Source organism: Podarcis bocagei (genome assembly GCF_964188305.1).
Source record: "Podarcis bocagei genome assembly, chromosome: 4".
Classification (NCBI taxonomy): Eukaryota; Metazoa; Chordata; class Lepidosauria; order Squamata; family Lacertidae; genus Podarcis; species Podarcis bocagei.
In genome coordinates, this window is record NC_138128.1 from 56880708 (window position 1) to 56905865 (window position 25158).

The following is a 25158-nucleotide window of genomic DNA, read 5'->3' on the forward strand; positions in this document are numbered from 1 at the left end:
GAAAGTGCTGTACTTCTAACAAAATTAAATTTCATTATTGCATATAAACAATGTTCCCTACACCACAGGTAAAGGCTTAAGCTTTTGAACAAAGATAAAAATGCTTTGAAATGCTGTCGGCCTACTTCCCCACATTTTCTTTTTTTCCATTCTCCATCTTGAGAGATCACAAAGAAGTACTCCCCAATCAGGGCCTAGTCTCACACCAGCTTCATCATGTGATGTCTGTTAGAAACCTGAGTCCATGTTACGGACATTTACAGTGGCACATCCAATCCCATACTTGGCTATGGAAGCCGTTCACTATGTACAAATAATAAACATGGCTGGGTTCCCCTGTGCCCCAACAGCAAAATGAAAACACTACACCTCCTAACAGTGGTCACAGTAATACAACTGCTTGGTTATTGGGCATAATCTGTGTATCCCACTATCCATGTGATATACCACAATAAAGTAGCTCTTTTCTTGAATGGCTCACAAAGCATCCTCAGTATTTCATTTTGTTTATTAGATTTATTTATAGCTTCACACAACCAGGAAAACCAAACCAATTTAGAAGGGTAAAATACAACAACAAATAACTAGAATATCCATTAAAACGGTACTGATATACTAATTGTTGCAGAATCGAACTGAACAGACTAACACACCTGCTGCCTACATGTTAGCAAGGATGGAGACTGTCTACTTCTCATTTCATGATGCAGTCAGTAGGAGAGGGAAATGTTTCTGTCTGAGCCAAAAGGTAAGAGTACCCTCAACAAATCTGTAGTTTGGGTTGTACAGTAGAGTGGTACCTCAGGTTAAGAGCTTAATTCATTCCGGAGGTCTGTTCTTAACCTGAAACTGTTCTTAACCCGAAGCACCACTTTAGCTAATGGGGCCTCGCGCCGCCAAAGCACGATTTCTGTTCTCATCCTGAAGCAAAGTTCTTAACCCGAGGTAATATTTCTGGGTTAGCGGAGTCTGTAACCTGAAGTATATGTAACCTGAAGCATATGTAAACCGAGGTACCACTGTACTGAATGTGGGACCGTGTAGAGGTTCCAAATACCCACCATAACACTAGCCTATCCTTGTTTTGTAAGGAAGATATATTTTAACCAGGGCTGCATAAAGTGCTCATTTCTCTGCTCCCTTGTTTTCCCTCTTCTCCCCTGCTGTGCTCCTGCGGTGCAATGCACCCAATCCCACCCCAAAAATAAATTCAACCATATTCTCTTGTCACTAGTTCCCTTTTGTAAAAGATACACTGAAAGCAAAACACTTACATATGACATTAATTCAGGCCAATGTAAAGCATGGCTGTATTTTTTATTGGAAACTTCTGGAGGCATGCTTGGCAACTCTGCCATAAGGTTCCTTAATTGAAGTATTCTCACTCTGCCTTGCTATGTGTTCAAGTTTCTGTGCTAAAATCAATCTCTGGACTTCTGTTCCAAGGCAAGGCCAAAGGTTTTAATGAAACTTAAGTCTGAAGATTTACTTTTTAAATATTTTGGAAAATCTGAGGGATTTGGTGAGTATTTGAGATGAAGCAGCATCAGCACAGTTTGTTTTCACAGACTAAGCCAAATATGAAAAGTAAAAGCTCCAAGGAAAGATAATAGTTTCAAAAAAACAAAGAAGGTCAAGTACCAGTAGCACAGAACAAACAGAAAAGGTTAAACACACATTTAATTCTTTTATCAGGTAAAGTGTACATCTGTGTTCTATTTTTCCACAATAACCCATTGATCTTTTATTAAAAGCGAATTAAGGCAGCCTTCATCTCAGTTTCCAGCCAGCTGCTTAGAAGAGGAGCCCTAACATTACATAAACAAAATAACCCCAAATTATCAACAGCAATGCATTAAGGCAAAGGCAGCGCCGTCATATGAGAGAGAAAGAGAGAGAGGAGGAGAAAATGAGCCAGCCTAAACGTTTATTAAATTCAGCCTTTTCCTTGAAAGGGAACACCATTGGAATCCCAGCAGTGAAGTACTACAGCAGACCCTTACTCCCTGATTTCATTGCATAAACAGAGATAGGCATTATCCACCCCCAGGAGAGTGCTTTGCAAGTGAGTTCTGCTACTCTGTTTTCACAAACTGTGTTTAGACTGCACCACACAGAATGAAAATAATAAAAGAGCCGAATCAGAAACAGCAAAGATGATAGCCCCCTTCAGGCATGCATCCCATAAAGGGCGATGCACCAGTGGTCGTGCTGCTGACATTCATGCATTACGTATGGATGTCTGCATGGGAATGCCTACATGCATAGAGAACTTGAAAGGTTCAGTTTTATTTCTGACTCAGTGCAATCAATTACTGCTATCCAGAACAGAGAAGGGGGGATTTATATAGGTGAGGGAAGGAAGACTGAGCAGCAGCAGCAGCAGCATGCAAGCCCATAGGCTCTCTTAATAGCTAAACTGGGCCAGAAGACTTCCTGTTTATTCCCCCATGCTTTAGTTTTCTGGCGCATCCTAGTCATTTTTCTAGCTCTTGCTTTTAAAATCTTGAATATCTTAAATGGCAAGCTCTCTCTCTCTTAAAAAAAGCTGTTAAGTTGCTTCCAGTTCAGAGTTTATACTGGGGGCTGGGAAGCCTTTCAAAAAGTCATTTAGCACATTTTCTCCTTTAGATTTCATTCTCTCCTAGTCAGAGTGCTGCCTAAAGTTGTTCACACACCTCCAGTAAGTCACACGGCTTAGTGTGCATATGTGGCAAATCGTCAGCTGTGATCTGCTGGGAGTCTGTATGCATGCAGCTGAAACAATGACCCAACTATCTAGTCCAAAAGTGATTTGGTCATTAGATGCACTCCTATGTTAAATGGATCCATCTACCACAATTAGCATAGCCACATAATTATTTAAATATTTTAAAACTGAGGATCATCTTAACATTTTTTTTTCTGCACAAGAAGGCACCACTGTGACTTTATGCATAAAATAGCATTTTAAAAAATTAACTCAGTGGCTTTGTTCACACGTAATGCTAAATGAGTCTCAACAAGACCCAGGTAAGTGCCAGGCTTGACCGTTTTGCCTGCCCAATCCTCTTCCAGGATAGACAGGAAGAGGTGCCAACTTGAATAAAATATTGTGGGGGGGAGGGCTAAGTAAGACCTGATAACTGATCACAAGATGTGGCACATGCACACCATTCAAATGGCTGTGCCCATCAACTTTGGGGGCAAAATACCTGCTCTCATTGGTCAATCCCAGATGACAGTCCAGCAGCTGTAATTTGAGCTAACAGGCTTTTAAGCAGCCTTCAAAGGTAGCCAGGCTGCCTCAGTCACACATACTGTTGTTGTTTAGTCATTTAGTCGTGTCCGACTCTTCGTTACCCCATGGACCAGTGCACGCCAGTCACTGCTGTCTTCCACTGCCTCCTGGAGTTTCGTCAAATTCATGTTGGTTGCTTCTATAACACTGTCCAACCATCTCGTCCTCTGTCGTCCCCTTCTCCTTGTGCCCTCAATCTTATGAGGGCACACATACTACAGTCACACAAACTCGGGTCTGGAGGTTACCAGAGCATGGATAACTGTGCGGAACTTATCATTGTCCAGGAATGGCTCACAACACTCAAATGGTAAAAAGTCCTTCAGTTCCACAATACTCTGTTCTCCAAACAGAGGTCAGGATAAAAGTACTTCAAGACTGCAAACTTGATCCTTTAGAAGTGCATCCACAACTCCACTTTGTTAGGTTTGTTTGATCTTATCTTGCCAATGTATTCATGATCAATCACAAACACAGAAAGCTACAGCCAAGTAAGTGCAGCATGCTTCACAGCATCTCTGGATATTAGTAGTTTTGCATGGATGTTGAGTCACATGGGAGACAAATGGAAATGTGGAGCATAAACCACCTGTCTCCTGGATCCTTGCCCATCCTGGCTTATAAAAGCTAGCCGGGAAGGACTGGGCGATGGGCTTCGTGGGGTGGTGAATGCCTCCCTCCGTGAGGGAGCCTTCCCAGACCCGCTGAAAGAGGCGGTTATTAAACCGCTTCTTAAAAAACCATCTTTAGATGCGGCCACGATGGCCAACTATCGCCCAGTCTCAAATCTTCCATTCCTGCGCAAGGTGATTGAGCGAGCGGTTGCCAAACAACTCCAGGCACGCCTGGAAGAAGCGGACCATTTGGATCCCTTCCAGTCGGGATTCAGGCCTCATCATGGGACTGAAACTGCCTTGGTCGCACTGGTTGATGATCTCCGGCGGGCTAGGGACAAAGGTGAGAGCTGTTTCCTAGTTCTGCTGGATCTCTCAGCGGCGTTTGATACCATCAACCATAGCATCCTTCTGGACCGTCTTGGGGGGCTGGGAGCTGGGGGCACTGTTATACAGTGGTTCCGCTCCTTCCTCCTGGGCCGTGTTCAGAAAGTGGTGGTGGGGGATGAGTGTTCAGACCCCTGGGCTCTCACTTGTGGGGTGCCTCAGGGTTCTGTCCTCTCCCCCATGCTTTTCAACATTTACATGCAGCCGCTGAGAGAGATCAGGGGGGTTGGGCTGGGTGTTCATCAGTATGCGGATGATACCCAGCTCTACCTCTCTTTTAAATCAGAACCAGTGAAGGCGGTGAAGGTCCTGCGTGAGTGTTTTGGAGGCGGTTGGAGGATGGATGGCGGCTAACAGATTGAGGTTGAATCCTGACAAGACAGAAGTACTGTTTTTGGGGGACAGGAGGCGGGCAGGTGTGGAGGATTCCCTGGTCTTGAATGGGGTAACTGTGCCCCTGAAGGACCAGGTGCGCAGCCTGGGAGTCATTTTGGACTCACAGCTGTCCATGGAGGCACAGGTCAAATCTGTGTCCAGGGCAGCTGTTTACCAGCTCCATCTGGTACGTAGGCTGAGACCCTATCTGCCTGCGGACTGTCTCGCCAGAGTGGTGCATGCTCTGGTTATCTCCCGCTTGGACTACTGCAATGCACTCTACGTGGGGCTACCTTTGAAGGTGACTCGGAAACTATAACTAATCCAGAATGCGGCAGCTAGACTGGTGACTGGGGGCGGCCGCCGAGACCATATAACACCGGTCTTGAAAGACCTACATTGGCTCCCAGTACGTTTCCGAGCACAATTCAAAGTGTTGGTGCTGACCTTTAAAGCCCTAAACGGCCTTGGTCCAGTATACCTGAAGGAGCGTCTCCACCCCCATCATTCTGCCCGGACGCTGAGGTCCAGCGCCGAGGGCCTTCTGGCGGTTCCCTCATTGCGAGAAGCAAAGCTACAGGGAACCAGGCAGAGGGCCTTCTCGGTAGTGGCGCCCGCCCTGTGGAACGCCCTTCCAGCAGATGTCAAAGCGATAAACAACTACCTGACATTCAGAAGACATCTTAAGGCAGCCCTGTTCAGGGAAGTTTTTAACGTGTGATATTTTACTGTATTTTTTGTTTTTATGGAAGCCGCCCAGAGTGGCTGGGGAGGCCCAGCCAGATGGGCGGGGTATAAATAATAAATTATTATTATTATTATTATTATTATTAACGATATGGAACCAAGCAGCAGTCTCCCAGTCTTCATGGAGGAGGAGAACTGCTGTATTTCTAAATTTCATACCACGGTAGCTATACTGAAAGGTGTCAAGAGGTCCAGGAGAATTAACAGGGCTACACTTCTCTTGGATCCAAATGGATCCAAACTAGTGACAGAAACCTTCTCATCAGCTGAGTGGCATAGCTGGATACAATCCAATATCATGGTAGGTGTACTGGGGTGGGTGAGTGAGAAGACACCTAAAACCGATTAAGCAGCTTCCCTGATAACTTCTTAAGATGTAGTGATTCTTAGTAGCATTAGCATAAACATAGCCTACTAGAAACCCAATAGAGCATTTTTCATCCTTGTGCACCATTAATGTTCTCTAAGAACATGTATAGACGGATTTTGTATAAAAGGGCAAAATGCTAACGGCAACGTGAAAGAAAGGTAGACAGATTCCCTATTGTTTTGAAGACGATGCTATTAATCCTGTTTCTGCCAAACTGACCTCTTCTTGGGAGAAATCTGATAGTGTAGAAATTCTCATTTCCTTTTCTCTCTAGCAGGGCAGACACCACTGGACTATTCAATTTTCACTAGCTCTCCGGAGAACCCTAACAAGCTGTGCCCAAGAAAAAGAAGGGAAAACAGCTATTATATGTGCAGCACGTTGATTTGAAGAATTTGAACTGTGCACTAGAAATGAAACAACAGGCTTCTAAAAGTTGTTTTAAAGTGTATTGCCTATAACAGATATAAACATTCTTGGTTTTTGTACAAGCTTTTACAAGCTTACAAAAAGTATCAGTGACTGCCATGTGAACTTTGTGTAAAAACAGTCTTAATAGAAAACACTGAAACAAGAGCTGGAAAAGACCTGTTAGGTCATTTTGTCCTGCTGGGGTAGGAAGTTCCCTCCAATAAGGTCTCAATTTTTTGCGGTCTCATCTATGAGCTGTAAACATCCCCAAAAGGAAATTCCCCCACAACACAAATTCTATTCTTAGCAAGCATATTAGGATCCTCCACCCCAATTACAGCCTATCCTTCACAGTTTTATATATTGCATGACTCTGATGCAATATATCTGATGCAAAATTCCCCAAATGAATTTCTTACAAATCCAAATAATTTACATTTCATTTCAGAGAGCTGTAAACTCATCTTATATCAAGGATCTTTTAAATTCTGCTTGGGGTGGAGTCTGAACATATAATGAAAGCCAGTCTTCCCCAGAAGGTCCCCTTCACCCCATGCTGCCTGCTATGAAGATATGGACCTCAGAGAAAACTATGCCATTGCTTTGTGACCTATTGGCTCTGAAAACAAAGAGCACAAGTTGCCTCGTTCTAGACTTAATTTTAAAGGACCAGCAGTGTGGCTTTGAATATATTTAACATGCTTATTTACTTTCCTCAATTTTTAAATTAGCCTGATCAAAACTGGCAACTTTTGTTATACGCTCTTATCTTATTTTTACTGGAACATTGCTTATTTGCTTAGTTATATTTATAGTGGGTTTTATTGTTGTTAGCTGCATTGGGAATTTTTAAGGGAAGGTGGGATACAAAGATAATCAGTAATAAAGCAAAGCTCAGGGTGGCTTCTTGTTAGAAAAGTTGCCTTAACTATATGTTAACATTCAAATCTTTTATTACAGTCATACCTCGGGTTACAGATGCTTCAGGTTGCGTGTTTTCTGGTTGCGCACCGCGCCAAACCCGGAAGTACTGGAACGGGTTACTTCCAAGTTTCGGCGCTCAAGCATGCGCAGAAACAATAAATCGCGCTTTGCGCAGAAGCGCGACCCACATGTGCGCAGATGCGGCACTGCGGGTTGCAAACATGCCTCCCGCACGGAACATGTTCGCAACCCGAGCGTCCACTGTATTCAGATTTTTAAAAACCTGACTTTTACAAAATCTGTATAATTCTGTCAGGCAGTGAATTATATGGCCTCCTTTTACTGATTGAGAGCCGAAAGCAACTGGAAAAGATAGAAGATTTTGGACACACATCATGAATAAAGTGGAACAGAACATATCTACAAAAAGTGTTGAGATATTCCAGAGAGAGCTGGGGGAGTGAGACATCCCAATGGCTTATTGCTAAATGGGCTTACTTTGAACTAATAAATATGTCCCATATTTATGAGACTATCAGACAATAGGTTTTATAAAAGACCTAAAGTTATCTAAAGTGAGAACTTGCTGAAATCTTTCAGGAGCTTTAACAGGAAGAATTATAAACAATCCATCATCACACTATCATAAAGGTCACTACTGAATAATTTGTCTTAAGAATTACAAGGTCCAGAGAAAAGTAAAAACTCTCAAAAGAACTTTTAATGTTTCACTCTGGGCTAAAACAATGGAATGAAAAGATTATGAAATAATCCCTACAGGACCAATAAACATTATTTAGTCTACATCAGATTTTGTACCTTAGCTCCAGACTCCTGATGACAGAAATAGAATGTTTATGGATTTTCTACTGAGGTTAAGATATCTGAATGTTTATCCAAAACTTAAATAATGTCCAAATGACTGACAGGTATCAAAAGAATTCTCATAAGAAACCAAATATTACAAGTATGCACGCACTCACTGGGGTCAAATAAAACAAAATCTTTGTTTAAATATCATGTGCCTCTGATATCGTTAGGCTGCAATCCTAACTACAATGACATGGGAGTAAGCCTCACCGAGCTCCATGGGACTTACATCCAAGTAAAAATACGCAGGATTGAAGTCTTAGCTTCTGTGCATTGTCTCCTTCGTAAAATGAATCCATAATACAAAAAGGTCTAACTCTTATAGTTCCCATTTCTTTCTTCCCCAGCAGAACCACTTTGTACTGACACATATAATCTGGTCTGGAGTGCCTCCAACCCTCTGAAGTAGAATGGTAGGTGGGAACGAGCCAGTGCAGGAAGTGGAAGTCTCCTTGTTTTAAGTCATTTCCACTCATGGAACTCAATACCACCACATAGGCTTGCAGCCCTGGAAAGCATACTACTGAACAGCAAATTCACAAATTTATTCTGCTTAAAAACTCCCAGCATGCAATACTTTTGAGACTTTGGTTCCAATATGCCTAACATTTGTTTGTATGATATATTGCTATATTAAACTTCTTTTAAGATATAAAAATTAATAGCTTGTAAGTTTAGTATAAAACATTTTGAAATGTTGTATATAAAATGGCTTCAGAAGGAAAGTAGATCAGCTTAAGGCACCAAAATAAATTGTATATTTAAAAAAGGTACCACTTCAGTTTAAGAATCCTTTACTTAGAATGAGGAAAAGAGATGTTTTACCGATGTGCAGAGATTACATATTATACTTAAAATAGATTATGACCAATGGATGTTCCATTAGGGAAAACAGGGCACTGCTCCACCAACCTCAGCTTGCTATCCATAAGCCCCACCACCTGCTGCATCCTTATACAGTGGTACCTCGCAAGACGAATGCCTCGCAAGACAAAAAACTCGCTAGATGAAAGGTTTTTCCGTTTTCGATTTGCCTCGCAAGACGAATTTCCCTATGGGCTTGTTTCGCAAGACTTTGTTTCCTTTGTCTAAAAACAAAGACGTGTTTTGTTTATAAAGTTAATTTATTTTCCCTTCAATTTTTGAACTGCTCTTTACAGTATGTGTGACTTTAAAGAGCAGTTAATAAACTGTTGTTGTACCAAATTTGGCTTTGTTTGGACTTTTTTTGACCATAGGAACGCATTAATTGATTTTCAATGCATTCCTATGGGATTTTGTGATTCGCAAGACGAAAAATTCGCTAGACGACAAAACTTGCGGAACGAATTAATTTCGTCTTGCGGGGCACCACTGTATACTGTGACCATGGCTATCAGCTACCTCCTCTTTAGTCTCAATATTACCTTCAGCAGGGAGGATGATGGTGACAAAACTAACATTAGTTGGCTGTTGCTCTACCTACTGTTGGCCTCCATGCATTCCACCCTACCAGTCCCAGCGGGCAGCCGCCGCCACCAATTTTCACTGGGAATTCATGGGTGAGAGAGAAGCAAAAAAAGTTGTAATTACATGAATTTAGTGTATCAATGAACTAAGGTACTTTTTGCTAGAGCTTTCCTTACTATCAAATGATTTCACGTGAAATGTGAACTATTCAACAATATAATACATTGGGCTAGTGGGGAAAAACACCCCTTTCTCCAAAAAATTCTCCTCACATTAATGGACTTCTGCATGCCTCACAAAAGACTGCACAATTTTCAGTACAGCTATTTAAATTAATAAAGTGCAAATCGTTCACCTTCTTTTTTTAGGCTCCCCCCCCCCCATCCTTTGTGCTTCTGAAGCTTAACAGCCCCTGCTTCAAAACTGTTGGAAAGGAAAAAGGGTGGGTTGTATAACAAACCTGTTGGAGCTCAATCCTACTGAAGTGTGTTCAGAAAACATTCGCAATTGCTACATTCCTACAACACATTTTGTTGGCTTAGATTGTATACATTTTAAAGTTGTTTCACTATGGCTTTCCTAAAAATGAACACTGCATTTTTAGTTTATCCAGAAACGACTTTAAAATATATATAATGTAAGATAGCAAACTGTGTTGCAGCAATGTAACAATTTGGGTAAGCAAGAAAACCTCCAGCCAAAGCTTTAGGGTGTGGGGAATATTCAATCCAGTATGATGAGGTTTGGGATGCGTCTCAAGTTGGGTGGCCACCGAAAGACAGAAAACACACCGCATGTGCTTTTACGTGTGTCTGTGTGTGTATAATTTAGAAATCAATGGAATAAAATTATTACGCATCTCCCCCCTATCGGGAAGGACTGTAAGCATGTACCTGCTTTGTCTGCTATCCAGTTTGCTAACTGTCAATGCGCAACTTCAAGATCCCCGTTGTCCCTTTCAGCCAAATATGGACAGGACAGCCCTTCAAACAGAAGTCTATCCTCTGCAAAATAGTTCACACAGCCACCACAGTCTCAAGAGCAGCTAAAAGATATCCAAGGGGCTCGGCAGTGGCAGACTTTGGTCTTTCAAATTTTAGCGGCAACCTTTTAAAAACTGTTCTATGACTGCCTGAGGAGGCGTCATTTAATTATTTAGAAATGTGTGCTCTGCCTTCTAAATAAATTTTATACAGCATCTTACACCAAGTCTATCAATAATATTACCAGTAATGTAAAAGATGAAAAGATGCAATTTAACAGATAAAAGCAGCATCAAACTTTGCTGTTAAAAATACTTTTTTTAAAGCATGGGAGACACAACTGGCATCAAAGCGTTACTGATGAGGTGGCCAAACAAATCTCCTTAAAGACAGCGTTCTATGAAATAAGACAATACCTCTCTCTGGTGGTGATCATCACCCACCATGCCTTAGTTGGCAGAGACACCCAGAAAAAAAGGCTCTGAATTTTACCACAGTGAGCAAAGAGTTTGATACTCAAGGAGGATTTTGAAGATCAGCTCCATCAATTTGGAAATGGATTCAGTAGTAGTGCAGCTGCAAAAGAATTCGTGAAAGCATCTGCAATCTAACATGCTTCAAATTAACGATAGCTTACAGACTGTGTTAAAAGGCAAGCCTGTCCACAACACAGAGAAAGCAAGCCTGATAGTTACCAGCACATGGAAAAATGGGACACGGATATTTGTGTTGGACAACCCTTTCTAGAACAACTTAAAAACAGATGATTGAATCCAGGCTCTATGTTCTTCCTTTGTGGTACTGAAGCCCAAGTGCTATATTTTTTGTAATAATAATAATGCAACTAACTTCGGAGGCTTACAAAACAAAGATGGGAATCTGCCAGCCTCTCCACTATAACAAGGCATGCCACAATTTAAAGAATGCACTGAAAACCTTTTGGCTTTCAAACATCAAAACTATTTGACAAACTGCACACGCATAAAACGCTTAATATCCCCACTGGTTCTTTTGTTTGGCAGCTTTTTTTGTACAACATTTCAGCACCGTGTGGGACTCTAGATGCTGTTGTTGGAAACAAGGCACCATGTGGAAGCCTACCCAACTCTATGCAATGTTGAAGGATGATACAGTACATCTAGGAGTCACCAATTATTGCTACTGACATTTTCCATTCAAAACAAGCTGATTGTGTCAGAATGGGTTCAACTGCTACTCTAATATATTATGAAGTAACACCTACAACAATTTCCCTGCTCTCATCCAATTAGTGATTGTATCAGGTACTTCAGCATGGAGGAAAAATGCACCCTGGATTTGTTCTAATCCTTTTTAGCCAGCTGCTTTAATATAACAGAGGTAATAAGTAGTTAAAGGTAAAGATAAAACCTGCTGAGTAGCCACTGTGAATGACAGGAAAGAAAACCTATGCATGCTCTGGCAAGAGTCACCATTTAAATTAAATCAGCTTTAAGCTCAACTCTCCAGACAAACGAAAGAAATAACAGTTATGTTTGAAAAGGAACAAAGTTTTAGATATGATGGTCATCAACACTGGCTATCCCAATTTTACACGCAGCATTTCCTGCAATGTCCCTGCAATGCAAGTGTTTTATTACACGCTGATATGGCTGGGGTAGCCAACGGCAAAGCCTTCTCTAAACCCTCCTTTGCTGTAATAGGTATAGACAATTTCACACACACCCCTATTAAATATATATCCCACCCTTTCACCCAAAGGAGCCGAGGGTGGCAAACAACAAGTGATACCACACATTAAAATCATCCTAAAAACAATTCAAGAAAGACTTCACATTTAAAAGCATATTGAAAGATAAAGATCTTCAGTAGGTGCCAAAAAGGCAACAGAAGCGGTGCCTGTCTAATATTCAAAGGGAGGGCATTCCAAAGGGTAGGTGACACAACCCTGAAGGCAAAATTCCTACACTGTGCGGAATGGACCTCCTGATAAGATGGTATCTGTGAGAGGCCCTCACCTGCAGAGCACAATGTTTAGCTGAGTATAAAAGGAGTGAAATTATCTTTCAGGTATCCTGGTCCCAAGCTTTACAGGGCTTTATACACCAAAAACCACGTACTGTATAAATGTTAAGGATCCTGATGTTATTCAAAGCAATAGCAAAGACTCCTGAGATGATCTACAGATCAATTTCTTTATACCATAAAGTGGAAAAATACTTTAGTGATGCAAAATGTGGCACATTCTAGATTGAATTCACACACACTATGACCAACTACAAAAGTACTGAGCAACTGGGAGGGCAGAGTCTAGGGACTGCAATCATGCAAGAACATGGACAGTGAAGGCCATTCTCAGTACAACATCAGTCAGGGCTACGAAATGTCCTACTCTTTCTTGAGAAGTATATATATATATACTATATAATCTAGTGGGAGATTGCCCAACAAAGAACTGATGCTCCAGGAAAGATAATTTATATTTATATAAGATGAATGGCACATTTCTAAAGAACACCCCTCTGCATGCTTTGGCAGAGTAAATCGTAGCACTCTCACAAGCCTTTATATGAGGTGCCCTCTAGTTTTGATCTAATTCATGGCAATCTTCTTTGTGTTCTGCTGTGATTAGTGAGTGTGTAACTACACCAGAGCATGAATTAGACATGATAAAACTCTCCCTAGTGTCTCATTCAAGAACAGTTTGTCTCGGGCTTGTTATGGGAATCTGGAATTAATCTTTCTGGCAGCTCTCTTTGACAGCAGTGGTCAAATCACCCCTAATAACTCAGCGGCTATTAACCCCCTTCCCTTCCCCCTCAACTGACTTTATAATCAAGCACACCAAGATTTTAAAAAAATGGAAGAGTGGAAGTTTAATGTATTATTTCAATTGATTATGTAGAATCATAGAATCATAGAATCATAGAATCATAGAGTTGGAAGAGACCACAAGGGCCATCGAGTCCAACCCCCTGCCAAGCAGGAAACACCATCAGAGCACTCCTGACATATGGTTGTCAAGCCTCTGCTTAAAGACCTCCAAAGTAGGAGACTCCACCACACTCCTTGGCAGCAAATTCCACTGTCGAACAGCTCTTACTGTCAGGAAGTTCTTCCTAATGTTTAGGTGGAATCTTCTTTCTTGTAGTTTGGATCCATTGCTCCGTGTCCGCTTCTCTGGAGCAGCAGAAAACAACCTTTCTCCCTCCTCTATGTGACATCCTTTTATATATTTGAACATGGCTATCATATCACCCCTTAACCTCCTCTTTTCCAGGCTAAACATGCCCAGCTCCCTTAGCCGTTCCTCATAAGGCATCGTTTCCAGGCCTTTGACCATTTTGGTTGCCCTCCTCTGGACACGTTAGATTATTATTAACATTATACATTTTATATAAAAATATATTCAATGCACTACCTTCATGACACAGAATGTAAACTTCCATCTAGTCTGACTTAAACGTATGTTATTAACATATATTATTTGCATACAGAGCAGTGTGGAAATTACATTTTCCAACACGAATAAAGAGTTAAGTGTTTATGTCTATGGAAAGCATTCATTACCTATAATCATGCTTCACAGTTATTGGAAGGTGTTGCAAACCTGATTGCCTGAAACTCAGATTTTGGCCACATGCTACGTCAACTGCAACATATCACCATGGAAAATCTGAATGGAACTGACACTTCACCTCATATGACACAAAGCTGGCAAGGTCTGTCACTCAAAGTGGGCAGAACAATGCAAAAAGTTTAGTGGGACATCTCCAGGGGGTTTTAAGAAATGAAATGGAAAGTATCCTATACTCCTGTAGAGATTCTCCTATGCCTCTTATACACATGAACATTCAAACTTGGACAAGCAGTAAGCAGCGCAGCACTTGCTCACTATGGGCAGTATTCCACTAATTTAGTGTGCACAGGGATTCCCACTAGTGCACCGGGACTTTCCTTCCTCTGCATCCTATCCCACCCTCATCCCCAAATCTGTTCCACAGGGAGGTTTATTCTGTTAACAAAGCAGAAATGCTTGCACTGATGGCACCAATTCCTTAGAGCCACACTGAATCCCACCCAAAATTTCTACTGTGCAGACTTGGGCAAGTTACTATTTCTCAGTTTAATACACCTACCTCACATCTGCTATATTGAGACCTGACTTAAGTACTTGGGAAGCAGGGAGAAATCAAAAACAAAGAAAGCCAGCTATGTTTTCTAGAGAGAGGGCATGTAAGAGAGAGCTTTGCTTCTACCCTTGAAAGTTACCTTTTGCTTCTGTTAACATGTAACCAACAGTGCTTTCAACAATGTACTCAGTCATCAACAGCGACAACGTCCTTGATCCTGCTGCCTCCTAATACAAATGGAGAATGAGACTCATAGGAGAGGTGGAGCCTCACATTTCACAGTATACAATGCTGTTAGTGATAAGTAACAGAGTTCCTTGAAACCATCACTGAAAGGTAACATCAGTATCACAGTGTCAGCAGCAATATGCCTTACAATATGCAGGTGGTCTTTAAAAGAGTAGCTGTGAAACTTAAAACATTAAACTTTAAACCTTGTTTTTAAGACATTCTGTTAGCGCTAGATGCAAGTGACAGAGAGCAACTGCAGCTGCTCCAAATTTGCCGTATCTGATTAGAGTTCTCAGTTTCCCCAGGCCGGGCAATCAGTTTGCAGCATCTGGAAAGGAATTCATTCAACTGCTCCAGCAGGTCTTAGTAGCCCTTGTAGGCCAATGCATAAGCTCTTGGGCAAGGAAGTTCCAGGTTCCAGGGCGAGAGAACCATCAGCAAAGTGGTTTGTGAATTGAACTCTTCAGTACTCATGCTGGGATGTGTGTGTGTGTGTGTGTGTGTGTGCACGCACGTATGCATGCATACATAGGATTGGTTGCAAATGTCCAGTGTTCCTCCAGCACGGAGGAAATGTAACGGAGGATCTCAGAGGATCCCCCCCCCCCAGTAAATGAAGAAAGCAATACTGAACACCAATCCACACTGTTCAGAAGAAACCATCCTATAAAATGAAAATCTAGGCTTGGCTTTCTAATTGCTCTAGAATATATATTCCCATACTTCCAAAGATCTCATTTTCAGAATCATGGACAATTTATTTGTTCTAATGCAAAAAGGGGGGTGGCAGATCTGAACAATATATCAGTTTGCCTGAGAAATGCAACAAAACCAGTGTTAAGGGCAGTGAAAACTTTTAACTGATTCAGCCTCATTAGTTTATAAATTGTAGTTTTAAAATGCTTACTTTATTTCATGCTAGATCTTGTTATGCTTTATTTACATTCACTTGGCATAATACAGCACATTCTGCATGCCACTCAATCTCCTTGCAACAGGGAATGGGAAAATGACTGCTAGCTCTATGACTGAAGCTCTAAAATATTCCTATCACATGCTCTGCACAGGTGCATGACCTATTTGGCCCAGCAGCTATGGAAACCCTTCAAGATTGAATGGCCGGGGAGAAATATGCAAAATAAAATGTGAGTTATAGAAACCAAAGAAGATAGAAACTCTTTTGAGTTTTTACATTTCTTTGATCTGCTTCCCTTAGAGTCTTAAAAGGGAAAAAAGAAGTGGTGCAGTATTAATTAGTACATATATATAGCTGTGGGTGCAATGTTCTTTCAGTGTTGCTCTAGAACTTCTTTTACGTTGTTTGTGGGTCTGCTAAAATGAATCGCCAAGACAGAAAAGCAGCTGGTGTTGAGTGTAGGAAGTTCCCTAGCTCAGCATTGGATCTTTCAAATAAATGTGCCCCTACCCAAGCCACCACTGACAAACTCAACAAAGAAAAGGAAGCATCAAAGTTTCATTTAGAACAGCTTGTCTTCAGTGATGCAAAATTTTCAAAGAGTCACTTTTCAGAATATATAAAAAACCGAAGTACTCCGCATTATATGTTCTGCATTTATTGACACACTGATTACCTGAAGACATGGTGATAGAAGAGCATCTAGAAATCAACTGCCTTATATCAATGTGACTACAGTGGTACCTCGCAAGACGAATGCCTCGCAAGACGAAAAACGCGCAAGACGAAAGAGTTTTCCGTTTTTTGAGTCGTTCTGCAAGACGAATTTCCCTATGGGCTTGCTTCACAAGACGAAACATCTTGCGAGTTCTTGCAAGTTTATTTCCTTTTTCTTAAAGCCGCTAAGCACCGCTAAGAGCCGTGCTTCGCAAGATGAAAAAAACGCAAGACAAAGAGACTCGCGAGGCATCACTGTATTGCTACTTGTCATTCCATCTATTTGAAGCATCCATAATGAAGCAGCTTAATCTAGATAGGTCAATAAAGACAGTGGTCTGGTGAACACACCACTGGCAAGCCAAACCTTGACCTAGAACAAATGTGCAGTTTCCTGGAGAAGAGATCACAGTTAGTTCACACCTCCCTAGTCATTTTGCTGCTGCCCTGAGCTAAACCAATGTATATCTTCGTGTACCATGCAAACCCACCTCGTTGACAACTCCCTCCAGAATAACTACTAAAGTTTGTTCTTAGTGACAGCTCATTGCTAGTTTGGAGAGAACTTAACCAAAAACCTGGGTTTGGATGAGGCACTAAGCCAAAGCTTGGCTTAGCTCAAGCTCAGCAGTAAAGGACCAGGCATGAGTAAAGCAACTGTGAGCTCCTTGTGGGAGTTTGGGAAAGTTTAGAAAGTAAGCTACTGTCTTTACTGAACTATCTAGGTTTGACTGTCAGCAATGTGTGAACCAGGCTAGTATCTTATAAATAATAAGTATGGACCTCCGGAACGAATTAAGTACTTAACCCGAGGTACCACTGTACTGATTTTGTTTCAAATATTACTTTTTTATTTTTAAAATAGTCCTTATGGACCCAGATTGAGGAAGAAAAATACACAAGTTAAACCCAGTTGCTGTAGCCCTAACTTTCAGCCCTAACTTTCTGAGAAGAGAAACACTTCCCTAGATTAAGTCATCAATCAGGATCGTGTCACATCACCACAACCTCCTTCTAGAGTAGTCTCATAAGGGTTTGCTTCTGCTCACTAAGAAATTGAAACTAGCTCCAACACATTTTGAATTATGCCACAAATATCAACCAACCACAAAAGAAAGCTGTCAGTTCTATATAAGCCTCTATCATAGGTCCTTGACATTGTCGATAAGTATCACTACTTTAGCAAATAGCAGACTGTCATCTGAAATCAGCTAAAATACAATGAGGCTAATAAAGTATTCATCAGGAAGATGCGAAGTGCCAGCTGCGTTGTGTGTGGGGTTGGCAAGAAATTTGCAATCCTTTCAGTGTTATAGTGGCAGGCTCACAAGAGAATGTGGCTAAACAACATCCTGTTGGGCTTTTGCTCTGCTGTGGTTTTCCATTTCTGCTTAGGCAGCAAAGCCAAGTTTACTGAAAAAGGTTAACTAAATTCCACAGCCAGGGAACTGTGAAAAAGCCAGAGCTCAGGGGATTTAGGCTGCCAAAGCTTGACTTTGCGGATGTGGAGTTGCAGACTACTACTGTACCATTTTTCAATGCTGCTGAATCCCTCAAAACCTAACCACAGAAAACTTTTTCTCAAGCACTGCACAATAAATACCTTCTGCTTATGACCACAGCCTATCAGAGGTATTTAGCGTAATGATTAATCACAGATGAATTGGCCTCTTGTTTCTATTCTGACATTTTGGAATCCTTTCTACTATTCTCTCTCCATCTGATATCAAGCCATGTCAGGAGAGTGAAATGGACCAACTGAAATAATTACATTTCCTGCGGCTTTTATGCAAATCTGGAAGAAGTTTCCACTAAAACACCTTGTTCAAGTAATAGAAGATTCTCTAGAGTTTTAAAACATTCTGAGATATTAACATTTTTTTCAGAAGCTATTAGTTCGACTGTACACTTCAAAGTATACCTTCTTTAAAATTTGCGGACTCAACGGAAAAGTTTTTGAGAAAGCAGACAGCTGGCCAAAGTAAAGACATTGTGGGCTTAAATTGAAACTAATTTGCATGAAAATGTGCATGCCAAGAGAGCCTGAGAAATGCCACAGGGCAAGGAAGCTGAGCTTAAAAAACAAAATGAGTATCTTTTGACAACTCATATAAAAGCTTAAGGTTAATGAAGGACAAAACAAAAAGGTGTTCACATACAACTATATATTTTCCAGTCAAAAGAATATAAAGCAGGAACTGTCCGATAGTACCTTTGATAGTAAAGGGACAGAACAACTTTGGAATAAAAAGCATGGGAACTTAAGGGGCTATAGTTCATTGTATATGATTTTTTATTTTTGCTTTCTTACAGGAAAGTACTCAACCAAGCTAAAGAGAAAGAGCTAACTATATAAGAACCAGACACAAAGCCTTGACACACACTGCTATAAACCTTAAGTCTCAGTGTTCTGATCCCATGTTTGCAATATGTACAACAATATCACAACTGAGAGGCTTCCTTCCTGTAGCACCTTAAAGACCAACTAAGTTAGTTCTTGGTATAAGCTTTCGTGTGCATGCACACTTCTTCAGATACACATTCTGTGTGCAGACCAACACGGCTACCCATCTGTAACTGGAACAACTGAGAGGGTGGAGCCAATCATGGGAATCTTTTCCACCAGATCATCACCTTACTGGGAAGTTAATTATAATGCAAGATACATTGAAATTACCAGTACGGTGTCATAGTGAATGTATAAATACATAAATGCATAGTGCATGTGTAAATTAAACACACTGGGCGCTTTCAGGTTGGCAATCTGCCATCTACAGATAGCAAAGATGCTTTTCCTGACTGCTAGACATCCATGCCTCATCCTTATGTGAAAGCCAGCGAGTAATAAAGAAATGACATTAACTGTCAGCCAGTAGCAGTAGTCTTCCAAAGTCCAATTAAAGTAATGGAATGCTTAGCCTTCAGACAATCCTGGCCTGTTCACTTCTATGCACAGTATTAAGTGGAATTGTTTATGAAGGATATTGGCAAGCCAGAACGTGTGCAGAGGAGTGCAACCAACATGATCAAGGAATGGTTGAGGAAGTTGGGCATGTTTAGTCTGGTGAAGAGGAGACTGAGAAGATGTATGATAACCATCTTCAAATATCTAAAGGGCTGTCACATGGAAGAAGGAACAAGCTTGTTTTTTTCCTGCTCCAGAGACTAAGACCCGAACCAATGGATTCAAGCTACAAGAAAGGAGATTCTGACTAAACATCAGGAAGAACTTTCTAACAGTAAGAGCTGTTCCGACAGTGGAACAGCCTTCTATGAGAGGTGGTGGACTCTCCTTCCTTGGAGGTTCTTAAGCAGAGGTTGGATAGCCATCTGTCATGGATGCTTTAGTTGAGATTCCTGCATTACACTAGATGGAAGAGATGAGCCTCAGGATACCTTCCAACTCTACAATTCTTTGGTTCTATGTTCTCCTACTAAATCAAATAGGTCTGTTTATCACCATTATTTTTATATCTCTTTTAGACAAGTCAAGGTGATGAAGAACAACATAAATCATTGCTGGAAGGGAAGGTTGTATACTAGTTTGTATTTTCCAGCTGAATGTATTAGTGAGATAAAATATAAAGAGCAAAAGGAATGAATCTTGAACAAAAAATTTCATCCCTGGGCCAGGCTCAGAAGAACTGGCTTTGGAGGCCATATCTACCATTTAAAATCTGCTTACATTTGAGAAAAAGGAGTGATGGGTATGAGTGTTATAGGAGTGTTACTTCTAAGCAGAATACACAGCATAGGGCTATACAGACAGTTTGACCAGGTATAAGGGAGCTTCCTATATGTATGGAATTAAACTGAACTTCCTTGGAGTTTGTTACTGAGTTGCATGTTTAACTTCTAGGGTTGAAATCTCTTTTGAGTCATTCAATTCCTTACAAACACTTTACCACCATAAGTGCTTTCTGTAGTTCCAAGGAAGGCCAATTTAGGAAGACTGTATTTCACACTTTCTGCCAAAAGCTGGATCAGCACATCTTTGTAGCATTTATGGAAAGAGTATCACATTTTTAGATGGAAAAGCCAGGTAACCACTAAAAATGCATTTTGTCAGGGCAATATTCTGTCTTGCTCAGCAGATGGAAGCACATTTCGAAACACCACTGCACTTTAGTAACTGGTGAGAAGCTCAATTTAGGCTGGAAGGAAGCTTTCCTAGCCAAACCAATAAAAAAATCTTTACACAGGAATATATAATTTAAAAGAACAGGATCAAAGGATATGAAAATTACAAGTCAGGGTGGGGAAAAGTACTCTAGACCCAAAGATCAGCTGTCATCAGTGATTTTTCCCTCATCAATCTATTAAAGTTTGAGGTTTATCTATTCATATGCAGGGGGCAGGCAGCACATTTGCAGCTTTTCCAAAGTGGCATAAGAAACATAAAAGATTTGCAAAAATAATTCTGCCCCCAAGCAGCGATCATTCTTGAACATGAACCAGCCATCCTTATTTTGAAAGAAGTTACTGGCAAAAGTAGTGCTTCCATTTGTACTTCAAGGCAACTGATTTTCCCAACACATTTAGATGTTAAAGCTGCAACCATAGTTGCAACCTTGATTCACAGATACTATCTGACTGAGGAAGCAATATTACTTCTTATCAGGAGCCAGTCCTTTCATAAAAAGAAGGCAAGACAGGATGCTTTAGCCAGCAAATGTGGAGAAGAGGCAGACTTGGGGCTTAATTGCCTTGCTTGACATGCAAATGAAAAGAGCAAGTGGCAAGATCAGTGCTTTGGGTAGCATGCTGTGTAACAGCAATATATGGACTACTGGACTGGGAGAGGAATTGGCGTTCAACACGATGGTGGCAGATTTATGATGTATACATTTAAATCTGTAAATGCATTTAGAGTTGATGCTTCAGGCAGCAGAATATCTTGATGGGGAAGTTATCAAATGCATACTCTCCCTCAAACCATATTCTTGGCAAATCTGCCTTGAAGATTCATATCTTCCCATTCCTTCTAGAATCTAGAGAACAGAGACAGAGAGCACGAGCAGAGGCTGATGAGGTGGCAGAGGCAGGGCTGCACTGCTTACCTGGCTTCCCAAGACTGCACATCGGTGCTGGTTACTGAAGCAAGGGGTTCAGCATGGGCACATAAGCAGGAGAGTCAGATGGGTGCTGCTGAGTCCACACTGCATTGATCTCTGCTGCCTCCCCACTTCCCATCTCAGTAACCAGCAGCACTGTGCACTATGGAGAAGCCAGTTAAGCAGCCTCAGGTAAAGGCACCATTTCGTATTTTTCAAATTTAGAACCATTCCATGCAGCAAACTGTTTCCAGTGTGTGTTCCTAAACAATGGCTAGGTGAACAACATAATTTGAATGCTATTAGGTAGCTGATAGTGTGAGTGTGTTTAAAAAGCCTGGTTTCTCTATATAAAGTTGCAACACACACATTTTTTTTTTTTAATGAAGCACCTTGAAAATCTAGGGAATGGCTGCGGTAGGCAGTAAGGTCACCATAAACACGGCAATAGCGAGGGAGTATTCAAGCCTTGCACAGGCTGAAACGGGAATAAACTTTTTACACTGCAAAAGAAAAGGACGTTACAAAAGGGGAAGCCTCTGAGACACCTCAGCCCTTTCACGCTGGGAACGGCATCTGCCAGCTTGGGAGCCACTTCTTGTGTTCTGGTTTGTTTGTTTGTTGTTTCTACCAAAGCAGCTCTGTTCCCCAAGTGAATTACTCAGGAAGCACTGTTGTCCAGAAAAGGGAAAAAAGCAGTGCTGGAGGCATTACTTCTGGCCCAATAAATACACTTGCCGGAGCAAAATGGAAAGATGGCCCACAAGCCTCTTTATCGGGCTGTAAGAAGCCTCTCTTACCAATTCAGGCCAACAAACCTTCTAGCGGAATATTGCACATGCAGATTGGCAACACAGCTCAAGATATGAGATCTTTCCCATGCCAGAGGTGATCCTTGGAGGTGCAAAATCAGGGTTTAATGCATGTGATGCATACATTCCTCTGCTGAGCTGACCCCTCCGTGCTTTGCAAAAATATCTTAGTGACCTTGTCTCCCAATTCTGTGGCCTGCTTTTCTACTGTATGCTTGATATTCTGTTATATACATATCTATATACAGATTTCCATATCTATATTTGCAGATAGTATGAACATTTGGACTGCAATCATAAAGAAACATTTACTGGAGAGCAAATTCCACTGAGCACAGTGCACATAAGCATTGTTAGAATATGAGATTTCCTCCCCACCCCCTTTTTTATTATAAAAAATGGGAACTCCAAGCCATAACCCAGAGAACAAGACATCCTCAATTAACACATTCCTTTATATGGTGGTATATACCTAGTAATCAAACACAAAATATGTATTTGGTATTACTTCTTTACATTTTTCTTCTAAACATTGAGCCAATAAGTAAGCTCTATACCGAGTCATCTGATGAACACTGGTATGGTGGTTCATTTACAGTGGTACCTCGGGTTACATCCGCTTCAGGTTACAGACTCCGCTAACCCAAAAATAGTATCTCGGGTTAAGAACTTTGCTTCAGGATGAGAACAGAAATCGTGCGGCAGCGGCGCAGCAGCAGCGGGAGGCTCCATTAGCTAAAGTGGTGCTTCAGGTTAAGAACAGTTTCAGGTTAAGAACGGACTTCTGGAACGAATTAAGTACGCAACCAGAGGTACCACTGTATTTCTTTACAGCAAACTAATTAAAGAAACCAAACTGTAAGGCGTTCAACAAAACCCAAAGATAGTCTATAGACATTATATGATTTCAAATCATTAAAAACATACTAAATAAGTTTTTTTTTAACCAACCTTGAACAAAATGGCTGGTATCCAAAGAATGACTTTAGGGATGCCCAAGGGTTTTGGCATACCCAGTGGAATTTCTGGTTTTCTTTCCTTTGAACAGAAGATCTTTCCCCAAAGTCGCAAACTGCTTTGAAAGTCCTCTCAGTTTTAAATGTGGTTTGCTAGGTGGCATGGGCGCCACTGTTTGTGAAACCCTAGCCCATAGTCTTCTTGGCATGTAGAACTAGTTGCCCAATTCATTGGATAGCAGCCAGTAAATCTTATGCAGATAGAAATATAAAATACTCTAGACACTTGAAAGAAAACTGAACAGAAGCCAGCTCCATTTTGGCCAAGCCAAAGCAGGGAGAAGTCATACAGAACAGTCACATCAAACACCAGACTAAATTCAGACGCATTAATAAAGTAACTTTAGCCTTACCTTATATCTCATTTTAGGGCATGAATGAATGTAAAACCCCATGTAGTAATAGCATAGGTCAGAGGCCTTTTCATGAAGTTGCCTAGTAAAAGCAATTTCCCTGTAAAAGAAGCAATCATTCTGAATGGATAAAAAGATAATACCAGATAGATGTGTTCACAGATGCAAGGAGCTCTTATAATACAGCAAACGTGAAATAAAATGGAATGACCTAAATTTTGGCCTATGTTAAAGGGATGATTACATTTAAGTAAAGAATGGGAATAATAAATGCAGAGACAGTTCCGTATAAGAACCCAACAAAACCACAAACTCTTCTACTTAAGAAAGCCAATTTTGCATTTTGTCCTGCCAAGAAGCTAATCTGAAATTCAAATTGCAAGTGATTAAAGGCACCCTTTTAACAGGTTTCCTATTAATATTCATGCACTGATGTTCTATAGAAGTCTGGCCCAGTCATTGTATTCAGCGGGCTAAGACAGTACATGCAGACTTCAGAGAATTTTAAAATCAACAAGTTTCAGGAAGCTTGCAGTGAGTTTGAGCAATTTACATGCAAATATGCAGCAAGTGCTATTTTCCATATTTGGCGAGTGCTGTCTTCTGTGCTCGTCCCATTTATTTATTTGAAAGAAAAATTACAGTATTTTAGCTTTCTTCTTATTCAGTCTTGAGCCAGCAAGAGGCGAGCGGTGGTTCTGCAGCTTTACATCACTTGGAGACAGTTGCTTTCATCTAACTTGGGACAACACTCTAAGTGATGTGTGTGAAGAATGCACAGCTGCCAATTTCTCCTCATTTTGTTCTAGCCAGCAGTACTCCTACTTGGCCTTCCAGCCTCAGCTTTTGTTTGAAGTGTTTCAACAAAGTAGGTGGCAGATGAGGACTAAAAATGGTCTGCTGCTAATGGTCTGCAATTCCTCTTGCAGGTAGTGGCTGAGCCACTGTGGTATCCTAGATTTGGGGGGGGGGGGCATTCTAACTGCTAAGGAAAAAAAGACAGACAACTAAAACCAAAGTTTAAGTAAGCCTGCCTGAATGACACAAGATATATATATACAAGGGTAGCCAATGTGCCCATTATTCAAGCAAATATGACAACCCACTCATTGTAGGCAAATAAATAAATAAATCCCAAAGAAACATCTGCAAAGACCTGAAAAGCACAAAGTCCATAATTCGCAGTCATTAATATTTGCCTTAATGACTTCAGGTAGCATTATGCATGTTGACTTATGCGTGAAATTTCATTTTGAGAGTAAAACCACTCAAACAAATTCCTTTATTAATATATATTATCTTTGTCCTTTTGGTTGCTTTTCCAGAACTAGAAGTTACAACATACCACTTCATCATTTGTCTAATGCATGGGTAGGCAAACTAAGGTCTGAGGGTCGGATCCGGCCCAATTGCCTTCTAAATCCAGCCCGCGGACGGCCCAGGAATCAGTGTGTTTTTACATGAGTAGAATGTGTCCTCTTATTTAAAATGCATCTCTGGGTTATTTGTGAGGCATAGGAATTTGTTCATTATTATT

The 25158-nt window shown here is 41.0% G+C and overlaps 1 protein-coding gene across 7 annotated transcripts in view; it reads right to left on the reverse strand.

The window, feature by feature from the left end:
• The window catches only part of ATE1 (arginyltransferase 1), a 74308-nt gene that overhangs the window by 13478 nt on the left and 35672 nt on the right, over positions 1-25158 (reverse strand). For 5 of the 7 annotated variants that reach the window (XM_081193004.1, XM_081193005.1, XM_081193000.1 and 2 more), the window contains one exon: positions 23622-23721. The exons of 1 other annotated variant lie outside the window; for it this stretch is intronic. In XM_081193004.1, the coding sequence (XP_081049130.1) occupies positions 23622-23721 (100 nt within the window). Of the gene's footprint in view, positions 1-5992; positions 6107-23621; positions 23722-25158 lie in introns of all 7 variants that reach the window. One more of the 7 variants, XR_014007847.1, reaches the window with a different exon arrangement.